We start from the raw sequence: 18,177 nt of genomic DNA, 5'->3' as shown, positions 1-18,177 counted from the left end.
ATGTATTATCAGGTAATTCTGTTTCTAAACATTCAGAAATCTGTTGAACAGGATGGCATTCTTTTTCAAAGAAGAAATTCTTTTCATTATACGCCATTTCTCAATTTTTTTTTTAGCTTGTTCAACGTATTTTGACGAAGTCTACCACTCTTTTAGTAGAATAAAATGTTGCAATTCATTTCCAAACCTAAATACTTTTTAAAGTGCATTAATTACATGAATACTTTGAGAAATTTTAAAGATTACTTTTTCTCATTAAAACTTAAGTCTGAGCAACAAATACCTTTTCAGACCAGTGCTTTTAGTAACTCTAAATGGTGCTGTTTAATTTCCACTAAAAGGAAAAAGATTTAAGATAAATATACCTCTCAGAAAATTACAATAGATATGATGACATAATCTTGTGCAATAATATGTATGAATCAATCTATTACTGGGAAGTTTACAATTTTGAACATTTCAAAAAAACCTGAAAGAATGCTTTTTCTTATACTGAGGAACCTACTGTTTGAAAACATTTTATGCTTACCTTAGTGTATCTGTGAGTTAAAGTAATAGATACACACTAGAACAGTCTACTGTAACAATCATTTACTAATAAGTAAATATTTTTCTTCGTAAATCATCTAAATTCAAATTTTAATTTTGTGTTTGACTTTATTAAGTGCGTCCTTCCTTAAGAAACAAATTACGATAATAGGAAAGATCACTTTTCTAATGAAGATTAAGGACAAAAAATTAAATCATCTTCTTTATAAAATAGCATTTTTTTAAAAAGGAGAAGAAAACAGGTCTTTCAATAGAAAAATCCCAATGGCAAAACTGTTAGTGATACTGAATAAAAACACTAAATTAGAAAGAATGACCAGAAATCTCAAGCATTTTCTCAATCTTTTATACCTGACACTGAGTCAGAAGCCTCACTTTATCAATATAAAATTATTTTATGAAAGCAAGTATTTCTACACATGAAATAGACTGTTTCTATTTGTTGTTCCAAATACATTTTAGGTAAAAATCTGAGTATTTACTAAGCAAATTTAATAAATACAGATATAAAGTCTGGATAGTTCAACCATCCAATTCCTCCTTTCTTAGTTGTGGATATTTTAGTTTGAATGAGTTGGATCTAACCATGATTCCCACTTCAATTTAATTTTGTTGACAGAGAATATATTGAATAATCCAAAATAGATATTATCTATACCACTACAAAATTAAAAACCCAAGACACCAGCTTCAAATTTATAATAAACTTGGTTCAAAAATGCTATTCCTTATGTGGATCAGTAATTCATGGCACTTATGGTCCATTTTAGCACATGACTATATTACATAAAAGTCAGAGTACAGCATCTTATGTAATTTTACCAAAAAGGAACTTGTACAGACTTTTGTTTTAAACTAGATATAAATATTACGTCTTTAGGTAGGCTGTGTTTTGAAAAGCTAGGGGAAAACAGTTCAGTGGTATAGTAAATGTGCAGCATTAGCAATCTGGGAATTAACACATGGAAATTATTCCAAGTGTTAAATTTTTATTCAGATTAGTTATGCTTGTAAACAATTTATTGGAATTTAAGAAAGAAGAGAAGAAAATGGCTACCTAACACCAACAGTTATTGCTCACTGGAAAAGGACATCAAGGACACTTGCAAGCAAAAGAATTGGATCAATATTAACGTGATTTTCATTTCATGCTTCCCCAACTCCAGTAAGCTGACAATATACTCTGATTATGTGAACTGCCTCAGAGTAACAGAGAAAAGGTTATTAGAGCAAGAGGTGGAAATGGAATGCACTTTTTATATTGACAGGCCTGCTAATAGAGTATACTGATTTTCAAAGACATGCAATTCATTTTTACAATTTGGTTCTGACAGCAAAAACGGAATTTCATTTATTCCTAATTCAAAATATTCATAGATAAGCAATATTTTTTAGAGCAGACCAACAAACGGGAAATTCATAAACAGCATTTTTAAACAGAGAAATGCAATTAAAAAAGTGCAAGAAAATATTATTGAATTTAAGTGAAGCACTATATAAGTATGAAATGTTAACTTAATAATCTTCTTAATGGAGTCAACGTAGAAAACTGCATTCTATGCTTTCTAAAGAAAATTTGATAAACCATATTTTAAGAATATACGTGACGGTAAACGCAGATTACCGTCGACAGGATTTTGATTAGCCATGAAGTTAAGATTTTTAATTATTTAAAATGAGATTTCATTATACTAAAAATCGCAGGGCACATTTTACTTGTAAAACAACGTAATAAAACATACAGAAAACTTGGGTCATTTTGGAACTCTCTAAATATCATAAAGAGCAGAGATGATGCACTATTCATCTTTGTGACTATATGAGTACATTGCATAGCGTTTGGTCCCTATGATAAAATACACACAGAAAAAGACTAACATGAAATAAATACATGAAAATGATAAAGACAGTTATCTTTATGTGGATGACTTCTTCAAATTTTTTTGGCACTTTTGTTGGTATTTCCTATAATGAGCATATGTTTTTCTGAAAGAAAGCAAGAAAAGGAGGGAGGCAGGGAGGGAGGCACAAAGGAAAGGAACCTGCATCATGTACCAATACGGGTAGATGGCTAGTGAGCAGCAGAATGTGAATTAGAAAGTTTGGCAACTATTAGAATGAAAAAAAAGATTAACTGGACAACTTGAGAGTGGGCTGACAGGGTGGGGAGACTTTCTTGCACAGTAAGTGACATTACCTCAGTGTCTTTTTTTTTTTTTTCACATCTAGCATTCCTTGTTTACTAGAGTTTTAAACTTTTTCCATTCCATGTATTTTCAAATAGGAGACAAGTTTATTTTTCCATCTTGCAGATAGCATATGCACTAAGACAATATTCTCAGTTTTTGATCTCAATCCAATCATTTAGTGATTTTGGTATCCCCATGGCACATTTAGTAAATTTATAAACCTGACAATTCCCTAATTGATCACTGTGATGGAGCAGCAATTTTTGTGAAGGTGGCCTGGGTCATGAAGGTAGGGGAAGGAACCAGCAAGAAGTCAAAGAATTAAGGTGGCATAAATGACAACATGGCCTTCATTTGGGATATGGCATATCCCAAACATATAGGCTTTGATAGGTCATGCAAGTTAGCATTTATATTGTATTTTAATTACATTATGCCAAAAATGAATAGTGGTTTTGCTCTACACAGCATTAACAACCAGAAATCAGATTACTATAGATTAGAATTTTCAATGGAGAATTTACAGTAAGAATTTTAAAAATGTGAGGGAGAAAATCATGTTTGTACAGACAATTTAAGGAAAATAAATGGAGACAATAAATATGGGCTGGTTTTCCATGAGAGGCTTGGTGTCTTCTTTTAAGTATATCACAAAGTCCAATGTGGACAATTCACTTTAAAAGTGTGAGATGATGGAAAATGGGGGTAGGAGATTTTTGAGACAGGTAAACAATTGGCCCAGAGACATGGAAGAAAGAGAAAATTTTAAAAGTCTCCTTAATTATTAAAAAATGAAATACATAAGTAAGTGATGGTGCTGATACAGATTATCTAAAAGCACTTTTTAAAACACCAAAACATTTAAAAATGTTTTCCTAAATGGCATACAATACATATCCTGGGAATGATACTAAGTTAATCTGTTCTGATGTATCTTTACAGACGATAGGCTGTAAGCGCCAACCAAATATTAGCAGGTAAACTTTACAGCAGGGAAATGTTCGGTAATGCCCTCATAGTTAAGGAAATTCCAAATGTATTTACTACAACACACTGTAGAGTAAGAGACTGGTATTTGGGTTGAGTTTTAGCTCTATCTATCACTTATTATTTAGCATGTCCCCTAATTTCTATAGTTTGTCATTTTCCAAATAAAAATTGTTTAACGACAATCCCCTTCACAGCAGGGCCACAACTGTGTTTCAGCCTCATCTTCATACCATTTCCCCACACTATCCTGTGTTCCATCATTTAGTACCATTTTCCATTCCTTGAATACATTATGTTGTATTATGTGGTCCCTTTTTCCACAATGCCACTCTCCCACTCATTGGCTTGGGAAGACTTACATTCATCCTTTCGACTCCAGCTAAAATATATTTCTTCAGTTAGGCGACCCTCTTTACTGAGCTCCCATAACATTTTTAATGTACTTTGATGAAAATATTACAATTGTATACTATAATCACTTGTAAATGTGATTGTGTGTACACTTTACCAAAAATTAGTCTAAAAGAAGCAAGATTCTGAACAATGATCTAAATTAGTTCCATGACAGTCAGAAATGATTTGGAAATACCATCCTTCTAGACCTAGTTTATAGAAAATCCATCCTTCAATGTTGTTACCCAAAGTGATGAATGGTGTGGTTAAAATCTGTTTGTATACCTTAAAATTAATCAGTTATCGGGCTGGGCATGGTAGCTCATGCCTGTAACCCCAGCACTTTGGGAGGCCAAGACGGGTGGATCACCTAAGGTCAAGAGTTCGAGACCAGCCTGGCCAACATGGTGAAACCCTGTCTCTACTAAAAATACAAAAATTAGCTGCGCGTGGTGGCGCATGCCTGTAATCTCAGCTACTCAGGAGGCTGAGGTGGGAGAATTGCTTGAACCTGGGAGGTGGCGGTTGCAGTGAGCCAAGATCGCACCATTGCACTCCAGCCTGGGCAACAAGAGTGAAACCCCGTCTCAAAAACAAAAACAAAAAAAATCAATCAATTATAAATTAAATAAAAAAATAGCAACTGAGTAATAAGCACAAAGAATTGTATTAATGTGAATGTTCCAAATGGAACTGATAGAAGATCTGATTCTTTTTTTTTTCTAAAATGCAAATTCAATTATTTATTTATTTTTTATTATACTTTAAGTTCTAGGATACATGTGCACAACGTGCAGGTTTGTTACATATGTATACATGTGCCATGTTGGTGTGCTGCACCCATTAACTTGCCATTTACATTAGATATATCTTATCCTCAAATGGTTTTTGTTTTATCTAGGAATATGAGACATCTAAAATAAAAATACCTTCTGAAACCTTTATGAAGTGACTTGTCATCAAATGCCAAATATTAAGGCCATTCAAAGGAGTAAGGGTCGTTTATGTCTCCATGCCATGGTAATTTCTGTTATGACCTCTGCCTTTACTCCCCGATAACCTGGCAAATTCATAATCAAGTCTTGAGACAATTCATAAGCCTTTACTTGTACGAAGCCTACTCCAACCAGACTCAGTAAGTCACTGTCTCTCCCTGTGCCCCTTTAGGAACTACTACATCCCTCTATGATAACTGTTTATTTTCTTTATTCCTTTCCACTGGACTAGGGTTATTCAAACTTTGGTACTATTGATATTTCGTGCTGGAATTTTGCTGTTGTCATTGTTGTGGGGAGCTCTCCTGTATGTGGTAGGATATTTTAGGCAGCATTCCTGGTTTCTACCAATTAGATGCCAGCAGTGCACTCCTACCCCTGCCCCTGTTGGGAATCACTACAGTAAACTATGTGCTGTTAGATGGAAGAAACTGATTGTCTCAGTCTCCAAATCCAGCAGCTAGCATGTGCATAGTATGTAGAAGTTATTCAATAACTGCTTTTAAATTAACAAAGTTACACAAGTCCTCTGAATCTGTTTAAAATCTACAATCTGAACCTTCAACAGAAAACTAAGTGGCCTCTTAGAACATTTATTAATATGAAAATGCTACATAATATCTGTCAAATGTATTTTATAAGAATATTTTGTAACTTAGCCTTTATATAACCCATTGAAATTATTTTAAGAGACTGTAAAAACCATAGGGTGAAGACAAGGCTATGATACTAAAATATGACACTGACACCAAAAAGAGCTGACAGACACTTCCTGCATGTCTTTCTCTCTCTCTTTCTAAAAATTTACATCATTAACTTTCAATAAATTATTTAAACCATAACCAGATTATCTATTTCATTTCAAATAAGGAGATCCAATTAATAATACACCAACTAAAATGGAGTTATCAATGAACAATAATGAAGATGTTTACTAGAGTCTCTACATAATACAACCAATAGGTTATTAGGTTTTACAAAATCAAGTCATCTCTCTCACATGTTGTAAGAACTATAAAGTCTTGAAAAATGAAGTCAGATTACTTGATAGCTTCTTTCTCAACAATTGTATAGCTGTCTTAGTATTTTTCTATTCTCACTGCCTTTCTTATTCTTGATGACTGAAAGTAGCACATTACAGTAGCCATGCATATACCATCAAAACTAATTTAATTCCAGATTCATTACAGAGCTGCTTTTTATTCATCAAGGTCATAACTTGATGGCTTCACAAGCTTAGATAAATCAGGTGTTAAGCAGACACATCTCTGAGGAACATAAGAATGTTCTCATTTGCAGTTCTCAGCATATCTTATTATTTATTGCCAAAGAAATGACTGATTAACTTTGTCATTTTTGCTCCATGTTTTTTTTTTCCTCAGGCTGAAGCAGCCTGCTCTCTTCTACGATGCCTGATCAGACCTATTTAAGATGCTGTCTTTGATCACACACATGGAGGCGCTTGCAGTCTTAGGTTTTGATGAAACATTGTTCCACTGTAATTTTATGAAAGGGCAACAGCGGCCTAAATAATAATTGACAGTCAACAAAGACAATCAAACTTAAGATTTTGTACCATTCTTCGACAACTACAATATTGACATGCTAGAAATGCACCAGAATTTGACTAGTCTAGGTTTTATTTTAATATATAAACAGTATACAAAACCCTCCTTTTTCAATCATTTCCCTATTAGTTCATTTGCTCAAAAGAAAAAGAATTCTGCAGATCAGAAGATGAGTTTCAAAATATTTTCCTTATACTGTTCCATTGCTATGGTCCATAAAATTCATGGTAATCAATTAAATTTTCACTTGTATGAGATTTTACTATTAGAAAACACCTAAATAACACATTAAATACACGCAAAATTAGAACACTAACCATCAGGGAAAAAATGACCTGCCTCTAGGTTTTCATTAATCACATTCCAACACCAGAGGCTGAAAGTATATCAAATCACACAAAATCTTTTGCACATGACAACCTCATAAATTATTCAACTCATTAGTATTACTAAAAAAGCATGAAAAACTCCATCAGTATAAAGGATATTTTCCAACTGAAAAAGGTCAACCAAGTTTTAATAATGAAATTGAAGGGAAAGCTTTTCAAAGTAAATATGAAATAAAATTATTATCCTTTATTTCCTTGAAATTATATCCAATTCTGATTGTTTGCTCATTTAAAAGAAAGCATTGCTAATATATTATTAATATATTTGAAGCACCAAATAAATTGCCTGAAAATAATGTCATGAAATCCAAATGATGGCTAAATGTTCCTTCCCATCACATGAAAATGTAACTGTAATTTAAAATGTTTAGTTGAATTTAGGATATTAGAAAAAATCAAATGACTCAAGATATTTTTATTAAAACATGAAGTCTGCAAAATCAGTTTCACTTCTATTACACTAATAAAGGCTTATATTCTTGAACTACAGTATACTTACTACATTAATAAAGAAGACGAAATCAATGGTTCAAATCCCAGGGATTGCTTTGATGGTCATGTAAAAATTTTCTTTCTAAGTAATTTAAGCTTGTTTTCCCAGTGTAGACAACATGTTGAAAATTCTGAAAACTTTGATAACTAATTCAAATACTTCTAGACATTCTGAAAGTTCCATCTATAAAATGTTCTTTTGTACCTAAAATGTTTTTTGTTGCTACCATGTGGATCAATATAAAATTTTTTGACCAAAGTTTTCAGCAGAAATTCTACACGGTTAGCACTTAACTTTCACAGCAGATTTTTTTTTTTTTTTTTTTTGAGACGGAGTCTCCCTGTTGCCCAGGCTGGAGTGCATTGGCGCGATCTAGGCTCACTGCAAGCTCCCTCTCCCCGGTTCATGCCATTCTCCTGCCTCAGCCTCCCAAGTAGCTGGGACTACAGGTGCCCGCCACCATGCCTGGCTAATTTTTTGTATTTTTAGTAGAGACAGGGTTTCACCATGTTAGCCAGGATGGTCTTGATCTCCTGACCTCGTGATCCACCCGCCTCAGCCTCCCAAAGTGCTGGGATTACAGGCGTGAGCCACTGCGCCCGGCCTTCACAGTAGAATTTAACAACAGGGAAATTGAAATAGTGTCATTATTTAACACAGAGGAAGAGATCAGTTGAATTTCAATTTATTCTAGTAGTTTAGTCAGAATTTGCAGGTTTGTGCTATCAATATACTCTTAATCTACATCTATACAACTCCAAAACATTAAGTCATTTGGATGTTAGTCTATACAATGCCAGACTTCAAAATACTTAAACACATTTAAATGTTTAATGGCAGACGGAATATCCAGACGTCAGGCTATTTTTTTTTAACTTTTACATGGACGTCCTGGCAATTTGTATATACAAAATCTTTCTTTAAAATATATGAAATCTGTTTTCTTTTTTTTGAGTCCATTCTTTTTTTTTTGAAACCAGTCTTCCCACAATATTATATTGCTTTTCAGATTTTCCAAAGAAAACTGTGGTGAATAATTTAAAATAGCTTTTTTCCCCCCGTCTTTTAAGTCATTTCCTTGGGTCAAGTTCCTAGATAGGGAATTGTTGGGTCAAAGATTATCAGCATTTTTGAGACTCTTGATGTGCATTGGCAAAATGTTTTGCAAAGGATTTGTTTCCAGCAATCCTCATTTACATTGTTTCAGCAACGTATATGAGATTCTTTTTATTTTTTACTGCAAACCCACTAATACCTAATATTACAAGAAAAAGGTTTCTAAGCTCATTTACAGTGGATAAATGATTTATTCTGTACTTTTTAAAATTGCTTTTTCTTTTAATTCAACTTGCAGGGATAAAATTTAAACAATATCTGAAATAATTTCAAACTAACAGAAACATTTCAAATATAGTACAAAACTCCCATTTTTATCCTTATCCAGGTTTTCCCAATATTAACAAGCATCTACACCCCCCCCCACCCCACTCCTGCACATATCCATTATCACTAATCTTTTGAAAACCTTTTGAGAAGTTGCAGGTATGGCACCCTATTACCCCTAACTACTACGTTGTATTTCTCAAAACAAGAACATTCCTGTCTAAATACCATCAACCCTCCAACTCTGGAAGTTAGCATTGATAACAATACTGCCATCCAGATCATGGACCCCAGTCAAATTTTACCAACTGCCATCATCTAGAAAAATGTGCTGTAAGGCCGAGCGCAGTGGCTCACGCCTGTAATCCCAGCACTTCGGGAGGCCGAGGTGGGTGGATCACCTGAGGTCAGGAGTTCGAGACCAGCCTGGCCAACACAGTGAAACCCTGTCTCTACTAAAAATTCAAAAGAGTTAGCCGGGCGTGGTGGCAGGCGCCTGTAATCCCAGCAGGAGAATCGCTTGAACCCAGGAGGTGAAGGTTGAAGTGAGCTGAGATCGCGCCATTGCACTCCAGCCTGGGCAACAAGAGTGAAATTCCGTCACAACAAACAAACAAGCAAACAAACAAACGTGCTGTAATAATCTATCTTATCTTTTTTGGTCTTCTTCAGTTTGGAATATTTTCTCAGTCTTTCCTTATCTTTTGGGTCCTTGGCAGTACAAAATCTGTTTTGAATTAAGTTTTTCAACATTTACTGGATTAAGTGCTTTGTAATAATTATTGACATGTACTTCCTATTTCTGCTGAAGAGATATTTTCTATATAGGTTAGAGTGCACATTAACAGGTAGGAAGAAGGCACAATACTAAATTTCTCTCGTCAATTTGTGATTCTTCCTTCTACTTCTATATACAGATCACTCCAGGGAGAGCTTCCCACTCACCTTCTCTACATCCTCTGTATTTATTCCCAACTCTCCACTCAGTTCTAAAGTCCATAGACTTGTGAACTGTGAGGAAGGTTAGAGGATAATTGTTTTTGGAGATAAAATTGTTTTAGTTCTCTTTAGTCTTCCACTCCCTGACCTCAGAATGACCATGGAGTAACTCCAATAGTACCATGTCGATTCTCTGAATATTTTACTGTGTAGATGTGTCATCTTTGTTCTTAATAGGTATAATAAAAACATACTCCTCTTTTCTTTTATAACAGAACACAACTCAAGAGGGATAGATAATAGGTTCTGAACGTTGCTTATGATCCAGACTGAAAATTCATAAATACTGTATTTTAAAATATAGTACATATAAAGAATATTTAGTATCACACCTCTTATCTATTTCAAAATTAGGGTATTATTTTTTACTTTAGGTTCATTAACAATAGTTACTATTTTATTAAAATATAACTATCAGTTTGAAAAAGATTTTATTCAAAGATTTTAAATTTTGTTTCTTAGAGGCTTTGACACTGGTTTATTAGAAATTATTTTACAAATTAAACACGCAAAGTATTCACTTTTAAGAAGAAATACAAACATTTTTCTAAAAAAATCCTTGCTTAAAAGTAATCTGTAGATTGTGGAATGTAATATAATATGAATTCTGTACAATTAAAACTTTGGCAACTCAGTATTACTAATGATATCACTGTAGTATAAACTCTGTTACAAATTGTCTTTATATGTTTCTACTTTCAAATGAGATAAATTCAGGATTAATTGGTGAAAAAGTCTAAATTATTGGTTAAATGAAATGAAGGTTTAATAATTTTAAGATCATATTATAAAGCATGCCACTACTAGGTAGGCAGATATTTCTAAGATTCTCTCCTACAGGATCATAATGATAACTCATTTTGAGTTGGTATCAAATCCTTAGAGGGCTATTATCCTTAGGTGCTATTTTTAGTTATTCAAAGAAGACAAACTATAATTTTTTTCCAGCATATTTTTTCCATAGTTACTTTTACTATATAAAGTTACTGTATAACTTTTATCTTAGGTATAACAGTTTCATATGAAATCCTTATCTATTTTTAATGATATTTTGATGCTTATTAAGTTATAGCAATTCATAGCTTACTGGGAAAAGAAATTTTAAAAGCTTTACACATTTTGTCTTTTTATTATTTCCCTGTTCAATTCATTAAGAACATGAATGGTATTACATGATATAAACTATGATTTGATATAATACTATTTATCAACTGTTTTTAAATTTTAAAAACAGATGGCTCACTTAGTACTCCCAAATAAAAGAAAATTAATATAATAAAATACACGTAATTGAAGAACAAAAGTGGATAACAAACACATGGACAGTGTTCATTACTGGTATTTCCTTAGTGAATGTGGTTTGTAAAATTCTGATATACCCCATCACACTTTAACTTGTTACAGCATTTAAAAATGGGCAAGTAGACCAAATGTTCCTAAGATACTTCTTAGCAGAAAACAATCTAAAGTAGCAGCATTTTTATTAAACTACAAAAATATTTTGATATTTATGATTGTACGGTTTATAAAGAACAATTTAGGGTATAGTTCTACTGTAGTGTGATAATTAATGATACTCTAAGTAGGAGACCATCTTTTTCAAACTTCATTTGTAGTGCATTGGAGGACTGGAAATTTAAATTGGCAGCTTATAACAAGATTTTAAATTCTATTTTATTAAGCTGAAAGGAATAGGTGGGATTAAAACAAAATATCATATAAAGAGGTTATCAATAAAACTTTTTAAATATATACAATATGTATATGCATACATAAACATATACTCACAGTATACATATGTATATATATTACATGTGTATATGTATATTAATGCAGTATATAAAAGTATGTACACAGAAACAAATTTATACATAAAATATCTAAGTCTGAGTACAGGATCACAGTATTTACTATGGGTCTTGGTCATCAAAGTTTGAAAGACACCGAGAAAGAAATTGATTTTATTCTTGTGTTAGGATATATGAAAGGACGGTTAGTTAATAACTAACTATGTGAAGTCCATTTAGCTCTTAAAAATAAGTTGAAGGCTACAAAAATATATCTAATCTGAGAAATATTGGGTTGATTAACAGTAACCTAAATGATGCTGAAGGATAAAGCAGAACAAAATATTTCTGACTCAAGACATGGAGAACATTAAATACTAGCGAAAAAAAAAAAAAAGGAATTCTCAAACACAAGGAGTCACCTCACATCCAGAAGTATTTTTGTGGAAGAAGCATTGGTACTAACCATATTCTATTGCAGCTTTGAGCAATGCTTCAGCGTGAGTGGAGCCAAATGCATTGCGAACAAATCGTCTCCTTCGACGAAGATCATCTTCCCAGTAATCCAAACGCCAGAAATCATGCAATTGGCTAAGAGTAGAGGGAAAAAAAGTAATCCCTATTAATAACAATGCATAACTGGAAATACATTTTTCTATAAAATTGAAGTTATTTTGTTGGTCTCATTGAAAAATTAAGATAATTTTGGAGATACTTATATTTTACACTTGTATTGTGTATATATATACATATATATATATTTCCTCTACAAGTGAAAAAGACTTAAAATAATAACATTCTCATATTTCAGGTATTATACCACTCAGCTCTGCTTTTTATTTTTTAAAACTTTCTTCTTTCTACTAAAAGCATTAATCATGTGGAGTTTAGTAACAAAGGCAACATCAAATTACAAGTAGTAATGGTACAGTTTGCTTTCTTTTACACTGTTTTTAACAAGGGTTGTAAATCACGGAATAGACCTCACTATAAATAGTTTACAATTTAATGACCATGGTTTCTTAGTAGGCTGAATTAAGAAGTATAAAATATTGCCCACTTGGATTTGGTGGAAAAATGATTAAAATAATGTGCTGAAATATTCATTGAAATAATTCCCCGCTGCCCACAGCAACCTGAGAAAAATGCAATTTTATCCATTATTAATAATACTGAATTAGAGCTGCAAAAATTTCCAGTATGTGGTAATTGTCTTGGTAAATTGTTATTCTAATGCTAATAGAGTTCTTGGATGATTCTACAGCTTTCAACTAATATAAACCATTAATAGCCACGGCCAACATTGGCCCATCACTGTCTTTTATACTCTAAACCAATACTAAAAATCCAAGAGATATTTCAGAAATGATGGAAATAGCCCATTATATAGCCAATGAAACATTTCATCATACAATTTTTGTTTTCAATTTATTTTCAATAAACATTAGTAATAAATACCACTGCTTAAGACGTCAATTTTTCTGCATCTAGTAGTGGAGTAATACACTCGAAAGATAATATTCTAATTTTCCAGAGCAGCACTATTCATAAAAACATATAAAATACTTTCCTAGAAGATTTCATTTCATTATTTTGATATTTTACTGTAGAAGAACACTTTAAGTCTGATTAAGGCAGGACCTATGTATGTTTTGCTCATCATTATATTTCTAGCACAATGTCTCGCCCACAGTATGTTTTTACTAAATATTCATTGAATTAATGAAAACATTTTTTTAATTTCAAAAAAAAGCTATGGATTTTTTCAATGTATGGCCATTGAGAAAAATAATTTCATTTTGAAAAGCATTTTAGATTTTATGGCTATATAATTTTGTTATCTATAACTTCATTATAAAAACCCGATAGTATAAAGGGCATATAAAAAGAACTAAAATTGTAAGTCTTTGAAGTATGCTTTAATGCACTTATTTTTCCTGTACATCATAATTATAACTTAATTCTTCTGTTAAATAATGATTACTTGATGAATAATAGTAATAAATAGTATATCTAATTTAAAATAGGATGATTTCTGTCCTTACAAATACAAACTAATCCCAGTAATTTAAGGAAGACCATGCTAAAATCATGCTATATTGATTTTCATTAAGATTATGTTAAAATTAAGTCACTGAATTCACCAAAAGTGGTCAGAGAGCTAATGTTATCTAAAATTTCTAACCATAGACATACTCTTCCCTATTCTTCTGTAAGGGCAGCTGAACAGTTCTGGAAAGAGTATATAAAACAAACATAAGAAGACTCTGAAGACCTGAAACCCCATACAAATTCTAGAAGACAACACTGGAAAAACTCTTCTAGACATTGGCTTAGGCAAAGACTTCATGACCAAGAACCCAGAAGTAAATGCAACAAAAAGAAGGATAAATAGATGGGACTTAATTAAACTAAAAAGCTTCCTTTTGCACAGCAAAAGAAATAATCAGTAGAGTAAACAGACAACCCATAAAGTGGGAGAAAATTTTCATAATCTATACATTGGGCAAAAGGAATCCAAACAAATCAGCAAGAACAAAACAAACAATCCCATCGAAAAGTGGGCTAAGGACATGAATAGACAATTTTCAAAATAAGATAGACAAATGGCCAACAAACCTATGAAAGAATGCTCAATATCATTAATTATCAGAGAAATGCAAATTAAAACCACAATGCAATACCACCACGCTCCTCCAAGAATGAACATAATCAAAAAATTCAAAAAAAAATGTTGGTGTGGATGTGCTGAGAATGTAAACATTTTACACTGTTGGTGGGAATGTAAAGTGGTATACCCACAATGAAAAACAGTGTGGAGATTCCTTCAAGAACTAAAAGTAGAGCTACCATTTGATCCAGCAATGCCACTCCTGGGTATCTACTCAGAGGAAAAGAAGTCATTATACAAAAAAGACACTTGCACATGCATGTTTATAGCAGCACAATTTGCAATTGCAAAAATACAAAACCAGCCCAAATACCCATCAATCAGTGAGTGGATAAAGAAAATGTGTACACACACACACACACACACACACACACACACACACACAAGTTGGGGACTCAGGGGAAAGGGTGGGAGGTGGGTGAGAAATAAAAGACTACACATTGGGTATAGGGTACACTGCTCAGGTGATGGATGCACCAAAATCTCAGAAGTCACCACTTAAATAACTTATTCACATAACCAAATACTGCCTGTTCCCCAGAAACCTATTAAAATAGATTTTAAAAAAGAGAAGACTGAAAGGTGAGAAAAGGCAGACTGGTTAAGGACCCCAGGACCTAAGGAACAACATATTGATGAGTTGTTTTTGTTTCATATATCCCACACTTGGAGGCAAAGAGGCCAACAGCCCAGATAGAACACTGAGTACAAACAAACAAACAAAAAGCCCCAGCAAAAGCCTGCTCCCTCTAGTCAAAAGATCAAAAAAACAGCAGTTTAGCAAGATAGAAAACTTTCAGACAACTGCTATACTCCAGCCAAACATCACAGAAAAATTGTGTCCCCACCTGACCTACACCAGCAAAGGATGGGTGTGAAACCCAGACATGTACCCTCATGAAGGTGTAATGAGACACCCAACACCCTTGCTGGGTGGTATCAGAGAACACCAAGTCGACAGCCAGGACTTCATCTCTGCTGGCTGGTAACAAGGTGCCCCACTCACATAGAGTCAGTGGAGACCATGTGGAGAGGTTGGATTTCCACCTCCCATGAGACAGTAATGGGGCATCCCTCCCCCTCCCCACTGGGGAAGTGTCAGAGTAAGCCTACTGCAGAGTCAGGACTTTCATTGCTGACAAACAGCAATGAGGCCAGCCCACCAGTGGACATCACATGGGGACAGGGAACTCCCACCCCCATCAAGCAGTAAAGAAGAGCCTCCGACTCACTGGGTTTCAATGGAGGCCAAGTGAAGAACTTGGATTTCTACCACCATCTAGCAGATATAAGGCAGTGTCCCCACTTCCAGATGAAGCAATGTTACAGAAAGTCTAAATAGAAGGTTTAAATAAAATAAATTATCTCAGAAAAAAATAAGAAAAGGTCCAGGTTTCAATCTAAAATCACTTGTCATATCAAGAACCTGGAAAATCTCCAAGGGAATGTAAAAAGATCACCCCAAAATGCCAACATCGAAATGGCAGAGAATTTAAAACAGCCATGATTGAAAATATACTTCAATACGCAATTATGAAAATGCTTGAAATGAATGAAAAAAATACCCTTAGCAAAGAAATAGAAACTCTCAGAAAAGAAACAGAAGATGTAAATAAAGAAGAACCAAACGGAAGTTTTTGAACTGACAAATATAATAACCAAAATAAAAGCTCAGTAGTTGTGCTCAACAGCAGAACAGAAGGAACAGAGGGAGGAATCACTTAATTGGAAGACAGGATAATAGAAATTATGCAAACTGAATAACAGAAGGAAATAGAGGAAAAAGTGAACAGAGCCTTAGGGATCTGTGGAGCATAACATTTAGCATTTGTGTCACTGGAATCCTAGAAGGAGAGGAGAAAGTCGGCAGAGCCGAAACAATGTCCAAAAAAATAATGGCGGGTGGGGGAAGAGCCAAGATGGCTGAATAGGAACAGCTCCGGTCTACAGCTCCCAGCGTGAGCAATGCAGAAGATGGGTGATTTCTGCATTTCCAACTGAGGTACCGGCTTCATCTCACTGGGGTGTGCCAGACAGTGGGTGCAGGACAGTGGGTGCAGTGGACCGTGTGCGAGCCAAAGCAGGGCGAGGCATTGCCTCACCTGGGAAGCGCAAGGGGTCAGGGAATTCCCTTTCCTAGTCAAAGAAATGGGTGACAGATGGCACCTGGAAAATCGGGTCACTCCCACCCTAATACTGCGCTTTCCCAATGGGCTTAAAAAACGGCACACGAGGAGATTATATCCCGCACATGGCTCAGAGGGTCCTACGCCCATAGAGTCTCGCTCATTGCTAGCACAGCAGTCTGAGATCAAACTGCAAGGCGGCAGCGAGACTGGGGAAGGGGCGCCCGCCATTGCTGAGAATTGATTAGGTAAACAAAGCAGCAGGGAAGCTCGAACTGGGTGGAGCCCACCACAGCTCAAGGAGGCCTGCCTGCCTCTGTAGGCTCCACCTCTGGGGGCAGGGCACAGACAAACAAAAAGACAGCAGTAACCTCTGCAGACTTAAATGTCCCTATCTGACAGCTTTGAAGAGAGTAGTGGTTCCCCCAGCACACACATTGAGATCTGAGAACGGGCAGACTGCCTCCTCAAGTGGGTCCCTGACCCCTGAGTAGCCTAACTGGGAGGCACCCCCCAGTAGGGGCGGACTGACACCTCACACGGCCGGGTACTCCTCTGAGACAAAACTTTCAGAGGAACGATTCGGCAGCAGCATTTGCAGTTCACCAATATCCGCTGTTCTGCAGCCACTGCTGCTGATACCCAGGCAAACAGGGTCTGGGGTGGACCTCTAGCAAACTCCAACAGACCTGCAGCTGAGGGTCCTGTCTGTTAGAAGGAAAACTAACAAACAGGAAGGACATCCACACCAAAAACCCATCTGTACGTCACCATCATCAAAGACCAAAGGTAGATAAAACCACAAAGATGGGGAAAAAACAGAGCAGAAAAACTGGAAACTCTAAAAATCAGAGTGCTTCTCCTCCTCCAAAGGAACGCAGCTCCTCACCAGCAACGGAACAAAGCTGGACGGAGAATGACTTTGACAAGTTGAGAGAAGAAGGCTTCAGACGATCAAATTACTCTGAGCTACAGGAGGAAGTTCTAACCAATAGCAAAGAAGTTAAAGACTTTGAAAAAAAAATTAGATGAATGGCTAACTAGAATAACCAATGCAGAGAAGTCCTTAAAGGACCTGATGGAGCTGAAAACCATGGCACGAGAACTACGTGACGAATGCAGAAGCCTCAGTAGCCGATGCGATCAACTGGAAGAAAGCGATGGAAGATGAAATGAATGAAATGAAGCGAGAAGAGAAGTTTAGAGAAAAAAGAATAAAAAGAAACGAACAAAGCCTCCAAGAAATATGGGACTATGTGAAAAGACCAAATCTACGTCTGATTGGTGTACCTGAAAGTGATGGGGAGAATGGAACCAAGTTGGAAAACACTCTGCAGGATATTATCCAGGAGAACTTCCCCAACCTAGCAAGGCAGGCCAACATTCAAATTCAGGAAATACAGAGACCGCCACAAAGATACTCCTCGAGAAGAGCAACTCCAAGACACATAATTGTCAGATTCACCAAAGTGGAAATGAAGGAAAAAATGTTAAGGGCAGCCAGAGAGAAAGGTCGGGTTACCCACAAAGGGAAGCCCATCAGACTAACAGCTGATCTCTTGGCAGAAACTCTACAAGCCAGAAGAGAGTGGGGGCCAATATTCAACATTCTTAAAGAAAAGAATTTTCAACCCAGAATTTCATA

The 18,177-nt window shown here is 35.0% G+C and overlaps 1 protein-coding gene across 11 annotated transcripts in view; it reads right to left on the bottom strand.

The window, feature by feature from the left end:
• Positions 1-18,177, bottom strand: part of NBEA (neurobeachin) — a 708,564-nt gene that overhangs the window by 226,568 nt on the left and 463,819 nt on the right. For all 11 annotated transcript variants that reach the window (XM_016925167.4, XM_054664886.2, XM_054664889.2 and 8 more), the window contains one exon: positions 12,202-12,326. In XM_016925167.4, the coding sequence (XP_016780656.1) occupies positions 12,202-12,326 (125 nt within the window). The remainder of the gene's footprint in view (positions 1-12,201; positions 12,327-18,177) is intronic.

This window comes from Pan troglodytes, chromosome 14 (assembly GCF_028858775.2).
Source record: "Pan troglodytes isolate AG18354 chromosome 14, NHGRI_mPanTro3-v2.0_pri, whole genome shotgun sequence".
Lineage (NCBI taxonomy): Eukaryota > Metazoa > Chordata > Mammalia > Primates > Hominidae > Pan > Pan troglodytes.
The sequence above is the reverse complement of the archived record's forward strand: the minus strand, read 5'-3'. Positions and strand labels throughout refer to the sequence as shown.